Genomic DNA, 21,473 nt, shown 5'->3' with positions numbered 1-21,473 from the left:
GGGGTTTGCAGTTGGACAATTCTTATCTCAAAAGCATGAACAGGACTGTTTTGCCTGTGGAGAGACTAGTCATTTTACAAAAAGACTCCAGAGATAGAGATTCCAGTGTCAATTACTTTGACTCATTTAACTGATCCGAGTGATACTGGTCTAGTCTCTTAAGTTTAATTTCAGCATATGTAAGGATGGGGATGGCTGCTAAAAGGAGAATGAGAGACACTATGGTAGTTATTATTATCTTCCCCAATGTCAGATCTTAAAAAACCTGAGGAGCCTTCATCATCCTGTGGTGATTTGATTAGTTCTGTAATATGCAGTGTGTTTTTAATGTGCGTGAAGATGGGGACGACTGTTTGGAGGAAACTAGAGACAATTAAGTAAACAGTAAAAATCTCCAGTGGACTTGCTTTGAAATCTGTATTTCTTTAAATCTTTTTTAAAACTATTTTGTTCTGTTTTGATATGTTTGGCCTTGCCCTCTTTGAGATGGAAGGCAGGTGTGTGAGACTGATAAACATGTTACTGGGTTTTTGTTGGATCATTGAGCAGAACTGTTGGTAGTGTCACTGTTTGAATGTCACTTCACATGCTTTGATTTTGTAACCTGGACAGCTATTTCTAAGATGACAATATGTAACTTATTGACTGTTGATTTCTTACCATTTATTTTTCTGTAATTCTGTATTAAGATCACTAGAAAACAAGCCAGACAGATAGTAAAAAGTTACCTTTCTTGTGCCATGCACCTCCCAGTTCCACACTTTGGGGTTAATCCTAGAGGACTTATCCTCAATGCATTATGACAAATGGATGTCACCCACATTCCTGAGCTTGGCAATCTTAAAAATGTTCATTTAACTATAGATATCTTTAGTGGTTTCATTTATACCTCTCCCCAGACTGGCAAAGCTATCAAACATTATTAGCCATATGTTAACTTTTATCTTATCAATTCTGAGATGCCCACAACAATTAAAGACTGATAATGGTCCAGGCTATGCTAGTTCTGCCTTTGCTCGTTTATGTCAACATCTTAATATTGATCATATAAAAGACATACCTTATAACCCTCAAGGTCAAGGCATAGTTAAAAGAGCACATCTCTCCCTAAAACTCACTGTTGATAAAATAAAAAAGGGGGTAATGGTACTCCACAAGGGAGACACCTAAAAATATTCTATTTCATGTCTTATTCATCCTTAATATTTTAAAATTTGGATGCTTCTGGACAGTCAGCAGCCATGCATTTTTGGCATACTGAAACACAAAAGCAATTTGCTTCTGTACTATGGCGAGACCCCCCTGACTAATTCATAGCATGGCCCTGACCCCGTTCTCATATGGAGACACGATTCAGTGTGTGTTTACTCTCAACAAGATAGAGAGGCTAGATGGCTACCTGAGCACCTCATAAAACAAGTAGACAGTTCTTCAAAGACCCCATGCAATGCCCAGGAATAATGTCATTTCCTGAAGCACAATCCCCTGTGTTCTCTTACAGGTGACAACTCCCCGGAGCCCTATGCTGCCTACTCAGCCTTCTCCTTGAGCCGTACCACATCAATGGTGGATTTAGACCCTTGCCAAACTGACTACAACTGCTGACAGCCATGTATACAACCCCCTGTTACTGTGGAGAAGGCTCTTCTCGGTCTGGAGGAACATAAACCAGGCAAATAGACTGTGTCTGGTGTTATGTGAGACAAGCTCTAAGAAATAGAAGAATGACTTCAACAATAACAACAACAAATGGCTGCCAACCCCTTCTCCTCGATGTGTGTGTGGGGGAAGCTTTTCCTTACCTAGCGCCCCTTTTGGGTCCATTAGCTGCCCTATTGCTTCTGCTTTCTGTGAGTCCTTGTATTTTTCAGAGGATTATGATGCTCATTAATAACCGGATAGATGCGTTTATGGCAAAGCCCATTTAGGTACACTATCATCAGCTGGAGATGGCAGATCAACAAACCTACCAGGAAGGAATTCCCACAAGTGGCCCATATGACAGTGCGGCCTAACTGCCCTGGGGCAATGGACGGGCAGTCAGAGATGGGCAACTAGGACATGCATGTTAATTCCATCGGCCACCTAAGACAGGCACAGGACCAACTGCTGTCCTGCAAGCCCATGATGGGTAAGGTCTGGTTGGGTTCATGTAATGAGGTCCTTGACCTAAGACAGACGCTGTCCAGCAGGGCCTGCCATACTCCTGATTGAATAATATAAAAAGGGAGATGTAGGGAGCTGTGCAACAGCCCCATTGCTGCCTCCCTGCCTCTCTCTCTCCTATGGGCACTGCGTCTGCCTACATTAACCATAATCCTCTCCTGCTTATGTCACATACCCGGACGTGACGATGACCCTGTTGTATTCACCCCCATAGCCTCTTCCTGTCCCATCTCCCGCCCTTGGCCTATAAAAGATGTAATCACTTCCGGAATAAAACAAGACTTGACTGGAACCCCTCAACTTGTCTCCATCTCTCTTTCCTCTTGCCCAGCCCCCCATCCCCGTCCTCTCTCCAGGCGAGGCCCACAGATTGATCTGCGGGCCGGATCAATACCTGACACTCAAAGGTAAAGGAGGGAAGGTTTATTTAACTCACAGTTTGTATGGGTTTCAGGTCATAATTGGCTGGTTCCAAGGTATGACTGCATGGTAGACAAGCATCACAGAAGAGAAACAGTTCATGGCAGGCAGAAGGTAGCACAGCAACAAAGGGTGATCACAGATCTTTTTGTCTCATGTATTATTCAGGTTACTTAGCACAGGTCACACTCACACCCTTAATCCTAGTGTCCTTGATCCTAGCATTGCATGAAATCAATTTCAGCATCACATACTCTAAATCCAGTAGCCTCTGAGACCCCACATGAGGCTTTGGCACACATCTAAACACAAGCCATAACATCCACTAAGAGGAGAAATCCAGTTTATACAATCCATAAATCATAGTCATAATTACCATGATCTATAGGATAAAGAAGTAGCCTCTGCAATTTCCACACCACTGCCCTCAACCAACTAAGTAACTTTTGCTTCTACCATCTGTCTCTGGAAGCCAGCTTCCACATAATTACTGTGACTATGCTGCCAAATGCCCATGACATGGGCAAAAGCCTTATGGCAATAGACAGCGAAAAACAGACATCAAGGAGCACTCTCTAAATATAGGTAAATGAAGAAATCATCTTGGTAATCAATAATCTACTCAACGGAGCCTCAGGTGATAGGACAAAAGTCGGAGACCAACTGCACAAGTAGATGACTTCCTGATTAAAAAAGAAGAGAGGAAAAGGAAGTTACTCTTTATATTTCTAAGTGCTAATATTACAGACAACTAAGTTAGAATAAATTTATGGTCAGACAGGGAATGAGTTCTCAAGGAACTCGGCAAAATAAAAAATAAAGACGTTAGAACTATGGCTTTCAGAGCATAAGAAAAGGTGGGGGGGGGGAGAACTATGGCTGGAGGTACATCTGAAGGAGGCCAGGTCCAAGATAAAGCCAGGCCTACATCTTTTCCTTAAGGAAAAAACAGTAATGAGATTATGTTATACTTCCTACCACCTAGACAAGGGATGGCAAACCCTTTTAGAGCTTTCAATAAAAACAAATAGCCTGGCTCTGACACAGGTGGCACTGACCAGTCCATCAAGTCCAGATAAGCATTAGTCACCCATGTGAGTAGGTGACCAGAGCAACTGTACCCATCCCTTCCCCAAAATGCTTTTATTCTTTCCATGTACCCTTGGTATATGAGCTGTCTACTGGATTAAATGAGTATTAGTTAAGCAGCTGTACTTGTAATCCTATAGGCTGCACGTAGTTTGCCCTACATGGTACCCTCATTGTCATTCTGCTGTATAAGTTATCGCTAACAAAAGGGCCTCAAGGCAACCCACTTTTAGAAGCCCTCCTGCAGCTCAGCAGCTATCTCTCAATAAACCTTCCATATTCTTGACTTATTCTTTAATTCTGGGGGACAAGAACTCTGTAAATCTGGCATCTAGCAGTTGAGAGATATTTCACCTGTAATAATAAAGATAGTAACAGTGCAGTAATAATTTTTCTCTATCAGAAAATAATTTGATTATTGTTTAATCACTAATATCTGAGGTTTATTATTTCTAGGTTATTGGAATACAGAAATGAGGAATATTTTTTGGTGTTTGGATTTCTGGGGTATTAATTTGTTTCATGGAGAGTGGTACATCTATAAGTACTGTATAAAAGATGATACTATGGGATATATCACAATTTAAAGATTTATTTTATAAGAAGGTAAACTAATAACCTCCTTTTCTTGGGAAATAATTCTTTAATCATAACAAAATGTCACTTTTACAAGATCAGCATCATTTAAGAACAACAATCTATTGACATACTGCAAGTTACACTAGACAACAATCTATTGACATACTGCAAGTTACACTGCAAGTAAGACTAGAATTTACTTTGTAGGTTTACTTACAAAAGTGGGCCAATAGGGCATCCTTATCTAATAGTAAAAATATCATCATCAATCGTACTGCATTTATTATTTTTCCAATAAAACATTTTAAGAATCTGAGTATACGTATTCCCTATCAACAAAAACTTTAAAGTATATGCAACAATTATACACACACAAGAAATAAAATTAACAGGGAAAAATTCTAATGCTTAAATAAATTAATTTAGATTTAACTTCAATCGGGCCTGACTTAACCTCCTAATTTTGCTTGGTTAACACCTGGTTGAAACTTCAAAATAACAGTATTTAGAAAAGAATTGGATTGATCCTAATGTTTTTAAGCAGTACTTTTTAAAGTAATTTATAAACAGAATTTTTAAAGAAAAATATTTTCTTTAAATAAATTAGTAAACAAAGACTTTAATAAAAAATCTTTTCGATTCTGTGATATAGAAAACTGAAGAAATGAACAATTACTTTACTCAAAACTTCATAGAAAATAATAATTATCTGTCCTGACTTTCTACCAAAAAATAAAACAATAGAAGAGACTTACAGAAGCAATCTAGAACAAAAACACTCTAGTAGTTCTCATGGCTTCCTAGATTTGGACAACATAAAGGACACGCCATGCCATCATAACTCTTTGTGCACTTTTATTCTTGTTTTTACCCTCTTTTTCTCTTTACTCAGCCCAAACTCACTGTGCAGAGCCAGTTTCTTCCCTGCTCTTCACTTTTACTTTCTCAAGTAAACTTGGCCATTGCTTTTTGCTTGGTTTATTCAATTCTTTGCTCGAGACAAAAAGAACCTAGAATCTAACCTGAGGGAGAAGTAAGCAGCCTCAGAACCTAGTAATGCTTACTTGGCAAGCCACTTCTAGAAGTAGTCTACACAGTAACCAGTTTACCAAAAATAAAACTCTCCAGACAAACCATTACAAAAGTCTTTTGAAAGATCAACACTTTATCACTTAAACAAAAGTATCAAGAAGAGTCTCATCAACAGACATAAGAATGAGTAAACTGAAGGAGATAGACTGAAAAATCATATTGAGATTCAAAAGATTCAAAGATTTTAAATTCAGCAGTGGCTGAGTTTAGTAAATTACAATTATGAGAATTATACCTTGTATTCACAAGATACCATTTTATACATCTCAAGGTGCTTTCATCATCAACTAACAAGAACCCCCTTGTAGTAGCTATTATATGTGTTCCATACCTGAAGAAAGTGCAGATTAGTGACGCTCATTCTCCTTTCTAAAGTTTGAGATTCATCATTAAGTTGTTTATTTGAACTTGTTCTGTTTTCCTGATGTTGGAATTCACTGATACAAATTTCCTCATACCGACTGCTTTCACTGCATCCCAGAAGTTCCGGTACAATGTATCAGAATTACCATTTACTTGTACATACTGTTTAATTTCTTCTTTAATTTCTTTGGTAACCCATTGGTTGTTCAGGAGGATGTGGTTTCATTTCCATGTGTTTACAAAGGTTTTATGGTTTCTTTTGCTGTTGACTTTCCAGCTTCATTGCACTAAGGTCATATAATATGCATGAAGTAATTTCAATTCCTCTGCAATTACTTAAGCATGTATTTTGGACTAACATGCTCTATTTTGAGAATATTCCATGTGCAGCTGACAAGAATGTGTATTCTGATATTGTGGGATGTAACACTGTAGAAATCTAAGGCTATCTGTTCACAGGTTTAATTTTGATATTTTGGTTTAATATTGATACTAATTTTGATATTTCTTGGTTGTTTTTTTTTTGTTGTTGTTTAGTTGATCTATCTAATTGTGCGAGTGGAATATTAAGGTCCCTCATCACAACTGTGGTAATGTTTATTTGATTTTTCATATCCATTAGTATTTGTTTTACGTAGTTGGGTACACTGGTGTTTGGTGCCTATACATTTATGATTTTTTTCTCTTCTTCTTGGACTCTTCCCTTAAGAAGTGTGTAGTGACCTTCTTGGTCTCTTTTGATCAGTATTGGCTTGAAGTTCACATTGCTTGTGAAAGAATAGCTATCCCTGTCTTTTTCTGGGATCCTGACACACATGGAATATTGTTTTCCATCCTTTGACTTTCAGTCTATGAATTTCTTTCTGAATTAAATGTCTTTCCTGTATGCACCATATTGTTGGATCTTGCTTCTTGATCCCTCCGCCAGTCCACTTCTTTTAATTTGTGAACTGAGAGCATTTACACTGATGGTTATAACAGATACATGTTAGCGTATCTTCGTCACATTATTTTCCTGTTGTTGGTTCCCTGTCTTTACCACGTTTAATTGCTTGGACAGCCTGATGGTAGCTTCTTTCTATTCGAGTTCTTATGGTGGTAATCCTCATTTTCTCTATTATATACTTCAGTGCATTCTGGAAAGCTGGTTTAGAGGTGACAAATTTCTTCAGTTGTTCTTTGTCATGGAGGTATCTTATCTCTCCTTTGATTTTGAAAGACAGGTTTGCAGGCTCCATCAATCTGAGTTGATGGAAGCTGTTTACTTTTAGGATTTGAAACACCTCACTCCTAGCTCTCCTTGAATTGAGGGTTGTGTTGAAAATCTGCTGTGATTCTGATACGGTTTACTTTATAGGTGATTTTTTTAACTGCTTTTAATATTCTGTTCTTATGCAGAATCTCTTGAATCTTGCTGTATATTTATTTTGGTCATGGCTGTATGTAGATTTCTATGCTACATTTATTTGTATGTCAAAGTCTTTGTTCATGTGTGGGAAATTTTCTGTCACTTATCTATGAAGAGATTTTTTTATGGCATTTACTCTGTCTAGTTCTGTCATTGACTCCATTCAACCTTATATTGTTTTTCTTTGCTTCATCTTGCAGCTGTTGGATTGATTTTTCATCATCTCTTGCTACCTTTAAGGTAGATTTCTTTTCATGCCACAATCCTGTCATCTAAATCTGATATTCTATCCTTGCCTTCATTCAATCTGTTGCATATACTTTCAAGGGAAATTTTAATCTTCTGGATTTTTTTTTTTTTTTAGTTTCATGGATTCCATTTCTTCCCTATGTAGGGCATTTGTGGTTTCCATCATTTTCCTAAATTCTCCAATTATTTTTTAATCCATGTCTGCTCTAATGTCTTTCATTTTAATCATCATTTTTTTGTACGTATTTTTTCTATAGCTTCTTCCATTTATTTTTTCACTTCTTTTGCTATCATTTCAGAAAGTTCTAGTTCTTGGTTTCTGATTTCTTCCATCTCACTGTGCTCTGGATCTGTCCTGGGTAGGCAAGGGTCTGGGGTTAATTTTGTTCGTACATCTTGTCATTTTCCACTTTTTAGTTTATTTTCTGTGTTGCTGCTCACCAATTTCTTATAGTAGATAGCTTTATCACTAGCATCAAAACTTCCCTAGGAATATCTTATAGGTGTAGACGCTTCTTGGTCTTTATGTGTATCCCAAGGATATACTTTTACAATTTATTAAGGATGAGAAGTTGCTATCTATTTGGCTCAGCATCCAATCCTTTGCTAGTGAACTATGGTGACGATGATGATCTCATACAATCACAGTGTTACATACAAGGAAGAAAAACTGATTACAAAATGTATGACATCCTGGCTGAAGTAGTACAGTTGGCAACAAAAATTACATCAAATACAGCCTAGTTACTGACAAACTGTGGTAACTATTAACCTGATATCTTTAACCACAGGAGCAAATTCTACAGTACCTATAACAAAATCCAACATATATCAGGAACCTATATGTAATAATTTTTCACTTTGTGGAGTCATTTTAACAGTTGTAGGATCATGGAGATTAAAACAGAGGACAATATTGAAGTCAAATACACTAGAAACAAGGCTGGAGGGCAAAAGATGATCACCCAAGTTTTGGGAGACTGGAGGACACAGGAGAGAAAGAATGAAAGAGAAAATAAAGGAATATTGCAGTGAACCAGAAAGAGAAGAAACAATGTTCACTTAAATGTAAATAACATGAAATCAAGAGATAATTGAGGAAAGAGGGAAAGATAAGTGGAAGAAAACAAAAAGGTAAGGAACCTAAATAGTTGAAAAAAAAAAGAAAAGAAAAAACAAAAGTTAAAAACAAATGACAACATCCAACCAGACAGAAAAAGGATAACCAATCAGACTAAAATAAAAGTAGTAAAATTTCTCTAGTGTCCACAGTCCTGTTGGTTCCTGTTCTCAATGGAACCCTGAGGGTATGTGCACTCACTATCAGGCCTGATGTCTGTGTACACCTGTTGCCCAGTGCTCACACTTGTTCTGGCTGGTCTCACCTGGGCCAGTGTACATGCCTGCACCCAGGCCTGTTTTTACTGGTCCCTGATACATAGAAATTGTACAAGTACAACTGATACTAAATGATACATTTTGATAAACATATACACACTGCAATATTCAAATCAGGGTAAATCTGTCTTTAAACTCCAGTTGCATCCATGTTATCACAAATGACAGGATTATATTCTTTTTATGACTAAATAATACTGCATTATCTATCCGTCTATCTCCCATAGTCTCTTTATCCACTGATCACCTACTAGATACTTACATTGTTTACATTTCTTACACATGCAATAAACATGAACACACATATCTCTTGAAGAGACTGACTTCTTCCTTGACTTATATACCCAGGAATCTGACTGCTTAATCAAATGGTAGACCTGTTTTTAATTGAGAGAAAATTCCATGCTGTTTTCCATAATAGCTCTACTAATTTACATTTCTTTCAATATTGTGCAAGGGTTCCCTTTTCTCCATATCCTTGCCAGCACTTGTTACAGTGTCTTTCTTTTAAAAATAGCCATACTAACTAAAGTGTTAGCCAACTGTAGTTTTAATTATTAGTGATTTGGTCATTTTTTATGTACTTACTGGTCTATTTTTCTCCCTTAGGGGTCAAATTCAGGACACTGCACATTTAGGTAATGATTCTATCAATGAATTAAACCCCCATAGCCCTCTGTACATTTTAAAATTGGATTATTTCATGGTTTTTGCAATTGAGTCATTTGAATTCCTTGTGTGTTCTGGTTATGAGGCCCTGTCAAGTATATGATCTGTTTTCTGATTTGGCAGATTATCTCTTCACTCCCCTATGTGTTTCCTTTGCTGTGCAGAAGAATTTTTTTTTTATTTTAATGAAATTCCACATGCTCATTTTTTCCTGTTTCTTATACACTTAAATCTTATCCTAAAAACCTTTGCCAATTTTAATTTGCTGAACCATTTCTTCTACGTATTCTTGTGGTAGCTTCATAGTTTCTAGTCTTAAATTAGGGACTATAATCTATTTAGTTTGACTTCTTTGTGGTAAGAGGAATATAGTTTCATTATACTGCATGTAGACAATCTGATTTTCCCAATTATTTTTAAAACTGTCTTTTCTATAATGCATATTCTTTGCACCTTTGTAGTAGATTAATTCACTGCAATTACATGGTTCATGTCCAGGTTCACTACTTTGTTTTACTGTTCTTTGATGTTACTTTCATAAATATGGCTTTAAAATTTGTCAAATCAATGCACAGAAAATTAAATATATTGCTTGAAATAACAGATAATTACAGGAAAACTAAGCACAAATTACAACCTTTCCCATTCCACGAAACTGTGTAATCAAAGTTACTAATAATCACCATTTTTCTCTGATCAGTGGTCAATTCTCAATATTCATTTTACGTAACTCACCAGCAGTGATTTACAAAGCTGATCATGCCCTTCTTACAGAAACACCTTCTTCATTTGATTTCTGACATTACATCCAAAAATTTTTTGAAGAGGGGAATTTGACTAAATGATGCTAAAGTTCATCAGAAGAAGTGAAAAGTGTCACAACGTTTTCAAAAAAGAAAGTTAATATAGCAGGAAAGTCCACTAATTTTGAAAATATATATGAAACTATAACAGTTGAAGCAGCTTAATCTTGGTACAGACACAGCTGAATGTAACACACCAGAATTCAGAAACATGCCCAAGCTATACTGGTAACTTAATTGGGACATCTCAATTTGAAATAAAAGGTACATTTTAAAATAAGTATTATAATAATAATTGGCTGGAAAAAAGTAAAAACATAAATTATGACAATATATAAATTTTATAAGCCAAGTTTTAGTTGTAAGAAACTTAGCAGAAGCTGTATTTCAGTGGTAGAACATCTGCTTGGAATGTGTGAGGCCCTGGGTTGTCACTTCAGCACTGGGGGAAAAAAAAAAACAGGAAAAAGTAAGTGCCTGAGTTCTGAAGATGATGGCTTGACAGGTAGCAGGGTAGAAAGCCTCTCTGAGAAAAACAATTCAGACGCTAGAATTAAACAACATGGAGAAGATCAGATGAAAGGAGAGGGATTCTCACAACCCAGGAAGAAACTGAGGAAAAAGAAAGGAAGGAAGGAAAAACATGGATGAAAGGCTGGAACCAGACTGGAACCAGTGAGCGTCTGTGCTCACTGGGACTGTTCCCACGTTGTGCTGGGTACATCTTGGAGTCAGACGATTCATGGTCGCACTGAAGCCATGGCTGCCGAAATCTGGAGTTGGTGAGTCCCGGGCCCTTGGTGGGAGGATGTAGCACAGCGTATAGTGGAGCCAAGGTGGAGAGCTGCATTAATTGGCAGTGAGTGCTGTAAATTGGGTCCCGCGTCAGATGTGGCCAGCTGAAGGACATATTGGAGTTGGGCAGGACAGGCCTGAACCCAGAACCACAGTAGTGTCAGTCAGCTGCCCCAGGCCCAGAGAGGACTGGTAGGATCTGCTTGGGCCGGATCACACTCCTGGTCGGGTCCCAATAGCCAGGGACGAAACTGTCCTGAACTTGTGACGTCCACACAGCACAAACTATCATGCTGAAAGCACTCGCTGGTTGACTGGCTCAGAGGAGAGGGGCCAGCCCACATCTCCCTGCAGGTACCTCAGATAACAGCAAAGTGGAAAAGGCAGCAAGCTCCCAGTCACCACACTTCAGAAAAACCTTAAGCAATCTGGAAAGGGCCTGAGACCTCCACCATATACCTGTCTGAATGAAACCAGAAACACAACAAGAGAAAGAAATAAGAAAAAACCTCTAGCTGCTAACCCTGGGAAAATGAGTCCAGGAGAGGTAAATACAGAAGAAATCCAGGACAGCAATCATGCAATATCAGCCACAGCATCAGAGAACATAAAGAAATACCTTTGTGACCTCATACATGAACTTAAAACTGAAACTCTAATCCAAGTGAGGCAAGATATAAAAAGATTAATAAAAGAAATGCTAAGCTCCTCTCAAGAAGACACAGATGGAAGAATGGAGGAACCCAGAAAAAGAAGAGAAACCTTTGGTGAAAAGTATAAATAAAATATAGAATACATGAAACAGATCCAAAGAGATTACCAGGAAATTAAAAACTCCATTGAAAGCTGGCAAAATGCCTTGACAGAAACTAAAGTTAGCCTTTCAAAATTTGAAGATAGATTTGCAATGTATGACCATGAAAGAAAAGACTTCTTAAAAATAACAAGGAACCAGGAAGTAACAAAACAAAGGCTAGAAGATGACAAAAGGATCCATAACTCAAGGAAAAAAAAAACGTGAGTGAAGAAGCAGGAGTAAACACAAATGAATTACAAAGGTTATTCACAGAAATAATTAAGGAAAACTTCCCAAGCATTGGAAAAGGAAATAATATCCAGATAAGTGAGGCATACAAAACTCCAGTCAACTATAACCAAAACAGATCTACAACCGGACACATAATAATCAAGATCCCAGAAATTCACCACAAGAACAGATAAAGGGGTCAGAGAAAAGAAATAATTACCTATAAAGGAAAATCCATCAAAATCACAATAGACTTCTCAACACAAAGTATCAAATCAAGAAGAGCTTGGCATGAAGTAGTACAAGCCCTGAAAGAAAATAACCTCCAACCCAGATTGATGTAACCTGAAAAACTCTCTCTTAAAATTAATGGAGAAACAAGATGCTTCCATGACAAAGAGGAACTGTGGGAGTTGATGACCACTAACCCAAACCTACAAAAAACACATAAGGACATTCTAGAGAGAGATAGAAAAAAATACCAGTGACAGAGAGGCCTCAATGAACGGGGCTGACAGTGGAATGAAGGAGAAAAGTGGACAAATCATAGCAGAAAAATAAAATAGCAGAGATGAGGCAGAAAAGATTGGCCATAATCTCAAATATAGATGACCTTGACACACTAACAAAAAGAAACACAGGCATAGTAGATCAGGAGATAGGCTCCACTGAGATGCTCTGAATAGGAAATATAATCAACCTGAAAGAGGGCTAATAAACTGAAAGTCAAAAATGAGAAAATGATGCTCTATATGACAAGGAATCTAAGAGAAATAAGAACAACTCGTCCAGCAGCTGCAGATAGGTTGGAAAGTCATGACACTTTTGTGCAGTGGAGTACTCAGCCATAAGGAAGGAAAACCTTGAGGCTTTAGTAGGTAAAAGAATACAGCTCAAGATCAAGCTCAGGAGTAAAAAGGTTCAGCACCAGTTAGATAGATAATGGGTTGCCCCCTAATCTAAAAACTAAAGGAGTTAGAGAGGGACCCAAAATATACAAAGTACCCTAAGACAGGGAAAGGTGAGGAATTGACTACAAAAGGAATGCAGGGGACATTATGAATAGTGTGTCAGGATTTAAAAGCCACATTGTCTTATCACTGTTTTTAGTTTGATTTTATTTTGTTCCAGTCTGTCTACTCATACTAGATTTGAGGGCACAAACAGCTATCCCAAAAATAACAGAAAATACGACAGTAACTATCCTTAATTTCCTATTAACTTAAACTAAAGCCCTGTATTACTTACATTGTCTTACTATGACTGATCTTATTTGAAGCTGGTTTGTTAGACCGCTGTTTGGTCTTGACTGATTTTATCCAAATTTGATATGCTTGACAGTATCATGTCTAAGAGTAGAGGCAACTACTCTAAAGATGAAAAGATGCAGTAAGATACCCATTCAGTTTGATTATTAACTGCTTTTGAAGTCCTACAATATCTCCAAAGTTGTGTTTTTATTAAAATTGATATGTAATGCTATGTTCAATTATATTATGCCTGATGATGTGGACAGTTCCATTGAAAATAACAAGAGAAAGCACAGTAACTACTGTAGATCACCCAGTATTGTAGTTTTATGTCTTTTTCATTTCATGTTTTTCTAGGAATTTGTTTTGAAGTCTTGTTTTGATCTGTTTTTCCCTATAATACAGAAAGCATAGGTATACATGTAGAGATTCACACATGTAGAATTTCTAAACAATTTATGGGAACCGATTATATAATGCACAATGTAATGAACAGATACTCTGAAGAAGAAGAGACACTAGAATACCCAGTGCTAATTCTGTAGCATTAGGATATAAAATCTAGAAATACTATTATTCACTGTTCAGAGGGATATTAGTCTAGTCTCTTATGTTTAATTTCAACATATGTAAAGATATAGACAGCTATTTCAAATAGAATGAGAGACATTATGGTAGCCATTGTGGACTTCCCTTTTGTCTGGTATTGAAGACCTAAAATGCCTTCATCATCCTGTTCTGATTAATTCAGTACTATACTGTTCAGTATGTATTCACTGTGTGTGAAAATGTGGACAACTATTTGGAAGAAAATAAGAGACAATATGATAGACTGTAAAGGTCTCCAGTGCTCTTGCTTTGAAATTTGTGTTTCTTAAAATTGTTTCCCTATGATCTGTTTTGTTCTGTTTAATTTTACCCTCTTTAAAATAAAGAAAAAGTATGTGCAAAAAATTTTAATTTATTATGGGATGTATAAGTATTTTCTGAACATGATATAAAGTTGAGGCTATGTAAAATACTAGAGTTGGCTATGTAAGCTTCACTACTATAAAGTAAAAAAAAGTAAAATATGATATACATACACATATAAATACATATATATACATATTTTATATACACACGTGCACACACACAATACGTACATACATACACACACACATACGTGCATACACACAATTCACTTGCAGGAGGAAGAATTCCTAAAATTCAGCAAGGCAAAAGATCATTGAAATAGAAAATGTGGGAGAATGTAATGAATACTTGGCTCCCTTCAAAAAAAAACCCTTAAGGAAAAGATATTCAATATAAACTCAACTTTAAATAGTAAGCAAGAATACAGGTATTTTAAATTATCTAGCAAGACAGTAATTTATAAATGGTTGACAACAAATTAATGAAGCTATGCAAAAAGAATACAAGTAGAAGATTTTGTAGGACAATTTAGTATCTATCTATTTAGATGCATATAATATGAAATTATGTTAATTAGCTGTATTTATATCATCATGAAATAAGAAATCCTACAAACACCTACATGTACAATATATGTATATTTGTGTGTGTGTGTGTGTGTGTATATATATATATATATGCATGCAATATACAGTTTACTTATTTAAAAAATCTACTTGCAAAGCTGTATGGTATTAGTTAATTAAAACACAACGCAAGTATGACAGTAAGCATGCAGACATTTTTTAAAATGAAATGTAGCTACATAACAAGATATTTATTTATTTATTTATTTAGGTACCAAGGATCTAACTCACGACCTCATGTTTGCCAGGCAAGCTCTTATGTTGCTGAGCTAAATCCCAGCCCCTAAATTTTTATTTTTAAATAAATCAAAATTATGATTCCAACTCTTAAAAAACATTGTACAGTATACTACATATATGCTTGCATATTTGCTAACACTGTATGAAAAGGTGCACAAAGAACTAGATACTTCTAAGAAAGTGTACTGAGACAGTCAAAAGACTGACAATAAAGATCAAATCTCACTATGTATGCCTGGATACTCTTAAAAACTAGTTAATTTTCTAAAAAAAAAATACTGCCATTTGTTCTTTAAAAGCAAGACATGTATACTTTAAAGAGTTATATATATATATATATATATATATATATATATATAATATTCCAAATATAATATAGTCATACTTTGGTACTCAATAGCTCTAAAATTCATTCGATTTAGTACCATTTTGAGGTCAAAATTGTCTCTGCTCGTCATTCATTTGGTATGGGATACACAATCTAGAAGTTCTTATTGTCAACTGCCACGTTACTACACTTTCCAACCAAAACAATTTTGGTAGTTCTCATTGCCTTACAGAACAAATTAATGACTAGTACAATAATGTAATTTGACATCCGTAAGATTACCATAGCCATTCTTGCTTTTAAAAAAAATCGTTTTCTTTACATGGCTTCCTAACATGACAGATAAACAGACAAACAGATCAAACCTAAAAGCAAGTATCATAGTTCATCAAGAGAAAACCAAAAGCATTCTCATTCAAATTAGGGATAAGACTAAGATGTCTGCTACTGCTATAATTATTTAGCATGGTTTCAGGTATAATGGTACATGTAAGAAGAATAAATAAAGAAATGAGGAACTACCATTAAATTAATGTGAAAATGATAAATTGCGTCTGGAGAAGCCAAAGTATCAACTAGAGAGGGGAAAAAAACCTTGAAAGAATTTAGTATGATGACTAAGCACAAAATATACACAGAAATCACAAGTTTCCATATATACAAAAAAACCCAGCAGTTAGAAGAGATAATGAAAAAATGTAACAATATATTCTACAAATCTGATGCAATTCCAATGAAAAGACAGAATTGAGAGTTGGGATATAACAAGCAAATTCTAAATTTCACATAGAAAACTACAGAGACAAAAATAGCTAAGACATTATGGGGTGGGGGTCAACATTTAAGGAATTAGTTTTTGATATATGTTTCAAAGACCAAAAATAAGAACAGATACCAAATATAGATATATCAATAGAAGGGGACATTCTAAAAATAGAACTTAAAAAGTATATCCAAATATCCAGAAGCCTTAAAATATTCACTTTATAAACATTTTAAAAATCTAAATGCCTGCTACACATAAGGGAAATCATACACACTTACATAGGGACACACACAAATCTGTCAATAGCCATGCATGAAAAACTATTTGGAACTCACAGTAAACTAAAAGAGCTAATTATTAAATTAGAACTTCTACAAGTCAATAAAAAGCAAAAAGTTATATGAACAAATAACTTATAGAAGAGATATAAATGATCTGAATTATATTACAGTAAGTTGAAACTCACTTTTAACTAAAGAATTATAACAACACTGACAGATTTTTTCATCTACCAGACTGTCAAAAAGTTGAATAATGCACTTTATGGATATGGAATAAGGTAAATGATGCCTTCATACACTGATGGTAGGACAAAGTGTTGGTACGATTTCTTTAAGGCTACTGCAGAAATCCATCAAAAGTATAAGTCCAGGGGCTGGGGATTTAGCTCAGTGGCATAAGTGCCTGCCTTGCAAGCAGGCAGTCACGAGTTCAATCCCTGGTACCGATAAAAAGGAAAAAGACAAAAAAAAAAAAAAAAGTGTAAGTCCATACCCTCCCACCCAACAGTTTTAGTTTTAGGAGTTAATCCTAGAAACAGATTTCATACATATATAAACATATACAGCCTTTTTACTACAGTATTATTTTAAGTAAAAGCAGAAATGTGAGCAAAGTACATGTCAACTACTAAAACTTTACTAAATAAACTGTAATACATGTGTATAATGCTATCAACAGTAAAAATGAGGAAGTTCTTGGAAGAAGCTCCATAATATCTTAACTAAAAAAAAGGAAAGGAACAACCAACAGAGAATGGTAAGATGTTTTGCTAAAGTGTGCATGTGCGAGCGCGCACACATTTTTGCATGTAAACAGATTGTGCATATGTCTGGAATACCAGAAAAGATGTAAACAGAACGAAGAATTCATTTTTACTTGTATATATGTAGACTCTTTCTGAAAGACCAAATAAGAAACTGGTAAGATGAAGTGGACAGTTGTAGGGAATGAATGGAGAATTATAAATATCTCTAAAAATTTAAAACAATAAATTAGATCCACTACTGAGATATAGTCAACCAATATGAAGAGTGATCAAATTCTTAAAATTATTTGCAAAAAGGAAATAAAAAGCCAAATTAATATTTGCCAAAAGGCAAATATAGGGGACGATCTTCTGTCTTTAAACAGTGAATCTGAAGTTCATTGAAGAAAATTAACACATTCTCTGGCTATTGTGACAAGCTGAAAATAAGTTGGGATAATATCAAATATTTCTAATCTATCACCTCAACACAGTGACAGTAACAGCAATTTTTATAAATGCTATCGGAAGGGCACATTTTTATTAAGGGAAAACAGTGGAATTACTAGTTGTTTTCTTACTTATTTCTGAGTTAGACTCTTTCCAAAACTGATTATCAAAAAGACAAAAAATTTTCCTTAATAGATGTAATTCTATGTTAATTATAGCAGCACGTTTCTCTATTCAAAATTTTCATCCTCTTAATCACATAGATGAGCCACATGTTATACACTAATTCACTGTGGTTCCAATAAAAGAAGGAAAAGGCAGGAAGAACATTAGGTCAAACTGGCAATCTTCAGAAAGAGAGTAAAAAATAGTGAAAGATACTGTGATTACTTTAAAATTTTAAATACTCGATATGAAGAGTGGTTTTAACAATCTATCTTTTGGAACAGCAGTTTCCCTAACTCAATGTGAAAATATAAACTGGGATGAGAAATTAATTGAGAGCATTTAATATAATTTTGGTGACAAAAATGAGAAGGCATGTCAGAAATAAGCCACTGAGCTCAGAACACCTAGCATCTTACCTTCTTCTGAAGAACATTAACTTTCCTCTCCTTCACATCCAGCATGTCTTTTAGATCATGTATCTCTCCAGCTTGTGTCCCCTTCTCCTCAGCCATCTCCTGAATTTGCTTCGTCTTTTTATTCAGCATGGTTTCCTTCTCTTCTAAACGCAATCGGAGAGCATCCACCTAAGAATGTAAGATTTCCACACAAGATTAACTGAAAACAAAGGAAAATAATTCCTTTAGAGTAGATATGTTATAAAAACTTTATAAATAGTTATCCCCACTTTGATAAGTAAAAGTGGAATACAAGGGGATTAAATAATTTACATCATATTACAAAACTAGAAAGTAAAATGACTAGAACTCAAAAGGCTAGATATAACTCAAAGATTATAAGGTTTTCTAATATACCAAATGACATCAAACATAAAAGGAACAGAAGTGGTAGGCAGTAGAGACCTTTCCTCTGAACAATACATCCAAGGAGTTAGGAAAAACTGCTGAAAGAGTAATATCTGAACTGGCTTTTAATGATGAATCACTAGAAATAAAACAGAAGGCAGGGAAAGGCACAATATTCTAAAAAAAGGAAAGAAAACATTTAAAAATATGCAAAGATGAAACAGCATAAAACATTTATAAAAATTCATTTAGTATTGCTCAGCTTAAAGAAAACAAAGAAAGGCAAGAAATAAGCCAAACATTACAAATTCTCTTGATTTCCAGAAAGGCGCTTGAATTTTATCCTGTTTGCAAAGTAAAGTCAATAAAGATCTTTAAGTAGGAGAAAATCATGGTCATATCTGTTATTTCAGAAAGATATTGGGCAAGTCATAATAGATATAAAGATAACAAAGAAGTTACAACCTACTGGAGAAGACTAAGTAGTATAAAGAGAAAATTAGAGGAAGTGATTTAACAGAGGTATAAAGAGTGCTTTCTTCTTTTTGACAGCCAAAAACACTAGTTTAATGAGCTTATAAAGTTGGAGAGATTCTTTGCATCTTACAGCAAGTTTGTCTGCTTTTTGTTTTTCTTATTTCTGTGATCTACAAGACAAGATTTTAATGACACCTCAGAAGAAAAGAATCAATCTCAAGGCAACAAAAACTGAGGCTGAAATGGAAAGTAACATTTGAAGCCCCCACTGAGCAACTGTTCTGCCCCTGGATCTCGAGAACCTCATTGCTCTGACTAGTCCCTCAGAGCACACACTCTCAAGTTCTTCAGTCTCGGGGTTGCTTAATACTCTCAAAATTGACAAAGACCCCAAAGAGCATTTATTTACATGAACTGTACCTTTATTTGAATGTTATAAAGCAAGTTTCTTAAACAGTTATTAATTTAAAATACGTAAAAGAGCTAGGTGTGGTGGCCCACCATGTATTCCCAGCACTAAAAAGGCTAAGGCAGGAGGATCACTATGAGTGTAGGCCAGCCTGAGTTACACAGTGATTTGAAAGCTATTTGGAGTTAATAATGACACCCTGCCTCAAAAAACAAAACAACAACAACAAAAAAGGGCCATGAGGTAAATATACTTTTTAAGGTGAAAATTATAGTTTCCCCAAAATACAGTAAGGAAAAGATAACTGCTTTAAATTTCTGAAAATTTCTTTGCTGAATGAATTGTAAGTATGTGTGTTTAGGACTCGGGACAATTACAAAGAGGAACAAGAAAACTAGGAGTTACAGCATTGTTTACTACCTTGACTATGGTGTTAGTTTCACAGTACAAACATCAAAATTTATAAAACTGTCCATTTTAAATGTGCAATTTATTTTATGTCAATAAAATTTAAAGTGTTTTGTTTTGTTTTTGTAGTACTGGGCATTGAATCCAGGGAGTTTTAAAACATGATCCTAGTTCCCTTTTTTTTTGAGATAGGGCCTCACTAAATTGCCCAGGTTAGCCTTAAACTTGCAATTTTCCAGGCTTAGTCTCCTAGATAGGTGAGATTATAGGCAAACAAAGCTTTTTAGTAAAAAAGCAAAGTAAAATTAGAAAGTATAGGAATAACCCAACAGACCACTGCAAAAAAGATACGAATAGCACTAAATTCTCTAATGGTCCTTCTGAGGTTACAGACCTCCATATGCAGTATAGGTGCTGTTATGGTTTGAACATGTCATCTTCAAAATTCAAGTACTGTCAATGCGATGGTATTAAGAGATGGCTATGAAAGTTCCTCACTCATGAAAGAGGTCCCATACAAATTTAAGTTCACTTTTCTTGCTACCTTCCACCAGGTTGGAGCACAGCATTCTTCCCCCTCCAGAGGATGTTGCAGTAAGAGGTACCTTGGAAGCAGACAGAAGTCCTCATTTGACAAACAAATCTGTCAGCAACTTGAGTTTCCCAGTCTCCAGAACCGTGGCACAATATATTTCTCCTCGTCATAAATTAGTCTATAATACTTTTTATAGTTTCACACATACACTAAGTCAAGTACCAAACACAGAGATAGAAGAGACAGAGATGGAGATGGATACAGAGATAAAAATATAGAAAATACATGAAGCTGGGCATGGCGGCACACACCTGTAATCCCAGCAGGAGGCTGAGGCAGGAGGATCATTGCGAGTTCGAGACCAGCCTGGGCCATGAAGTTAGCAAGGCTAGCCTGAACTGCATACTGAGACCAGATCTCAAAAGGATAAACACATACACACACACACACACACACACGGACAGATACATAGATTTAAAAAACAGAGTATTCAATCATCATTTTTAGGTAACTTAACTGATGTTGAGAGAAAGGAAGAGATCCTTATAGTGCATACAAAAATGAATTCTAGGAGAATTAAAAGTCTATACATGATATGCAAATCTTTACAACATTTACAAAGAAATATAGGAAAATACTTGTAAGTCATTGAGACATGGGCAGATTTTTTTAAAATATACACAAAATATATCATAAAAGAAAAATATTACCAAAATCAACTACTAAAATTTAAAATATCTGTGTATCATAAAAAAAATATTACTAAATTCAACTACTCATGAGAGCTAATATTTCACCTATATTTTACATTCTTAATAATGCCAAGATAAGTAGAGGCATATTTATGTTTGTTTCCAAAAAGTGACTATTTTGTAAGTAAACTAAATTTAAATATACAGTAATCTAAACTCTTGATTTTCAAAATTTGTGGCTACATGCAGTCACTCAAAAAAATTACTTAGTTATAAATCTAAGAAAACATGTATAGGATCTGTATGCTAAAAACTAAAAAA

At 35.4% G+C, this 21,473-nt stretch overlaps 1 protein-coding gene across 11 annotated transcripts in view; it reads right to left on the bottom strand.

The window, feature by feature from the left end:
- Positions 1–21,473, bottom strand: part of Erc1 (ELKS/RAB6-interacting/CAST family member 1) — a 521,572-nt gene that overhangs the window by 314,222 nt on the left and 185,877 nt on the right. For all 11 annotated transcript variants that reach the window (XM_063231309.1, XM_063231311.1, XM_003463708.4 and 8 more), the window contains one exon: positions 18,245–18,412. In XM_063231309.1, coding sequence (XP_063087379.1) covers positions 18,245–18,412 — 168 coding nt within the window. The remainder of the gene's footprint in view (positions 1–18,244; positions 18,413–21,473) is intronic.

Source organism: Cavia porcellus, unplaced genomic scaffold (assembly GCF_034190915.1).
Source record: "Cavia porcellus strain 051 isolate PalLab524CR breed Dunkin Hartley unplaced genomic scaffold, mCavPor4.1 scaffold_19, whole genome shotgun sequence".
Taxonomy (NCBI): domain Eukaryota; kingdom Metazoa; phylum Chordata; class Mammalia; order Rodentia; family Caviidae; genus Cavia; species Cavia porcellus.
Note: the sequence above shows the minus strand (reverse complement) of the source record. Positions and strands in the feature narration are given on the sequence as shown.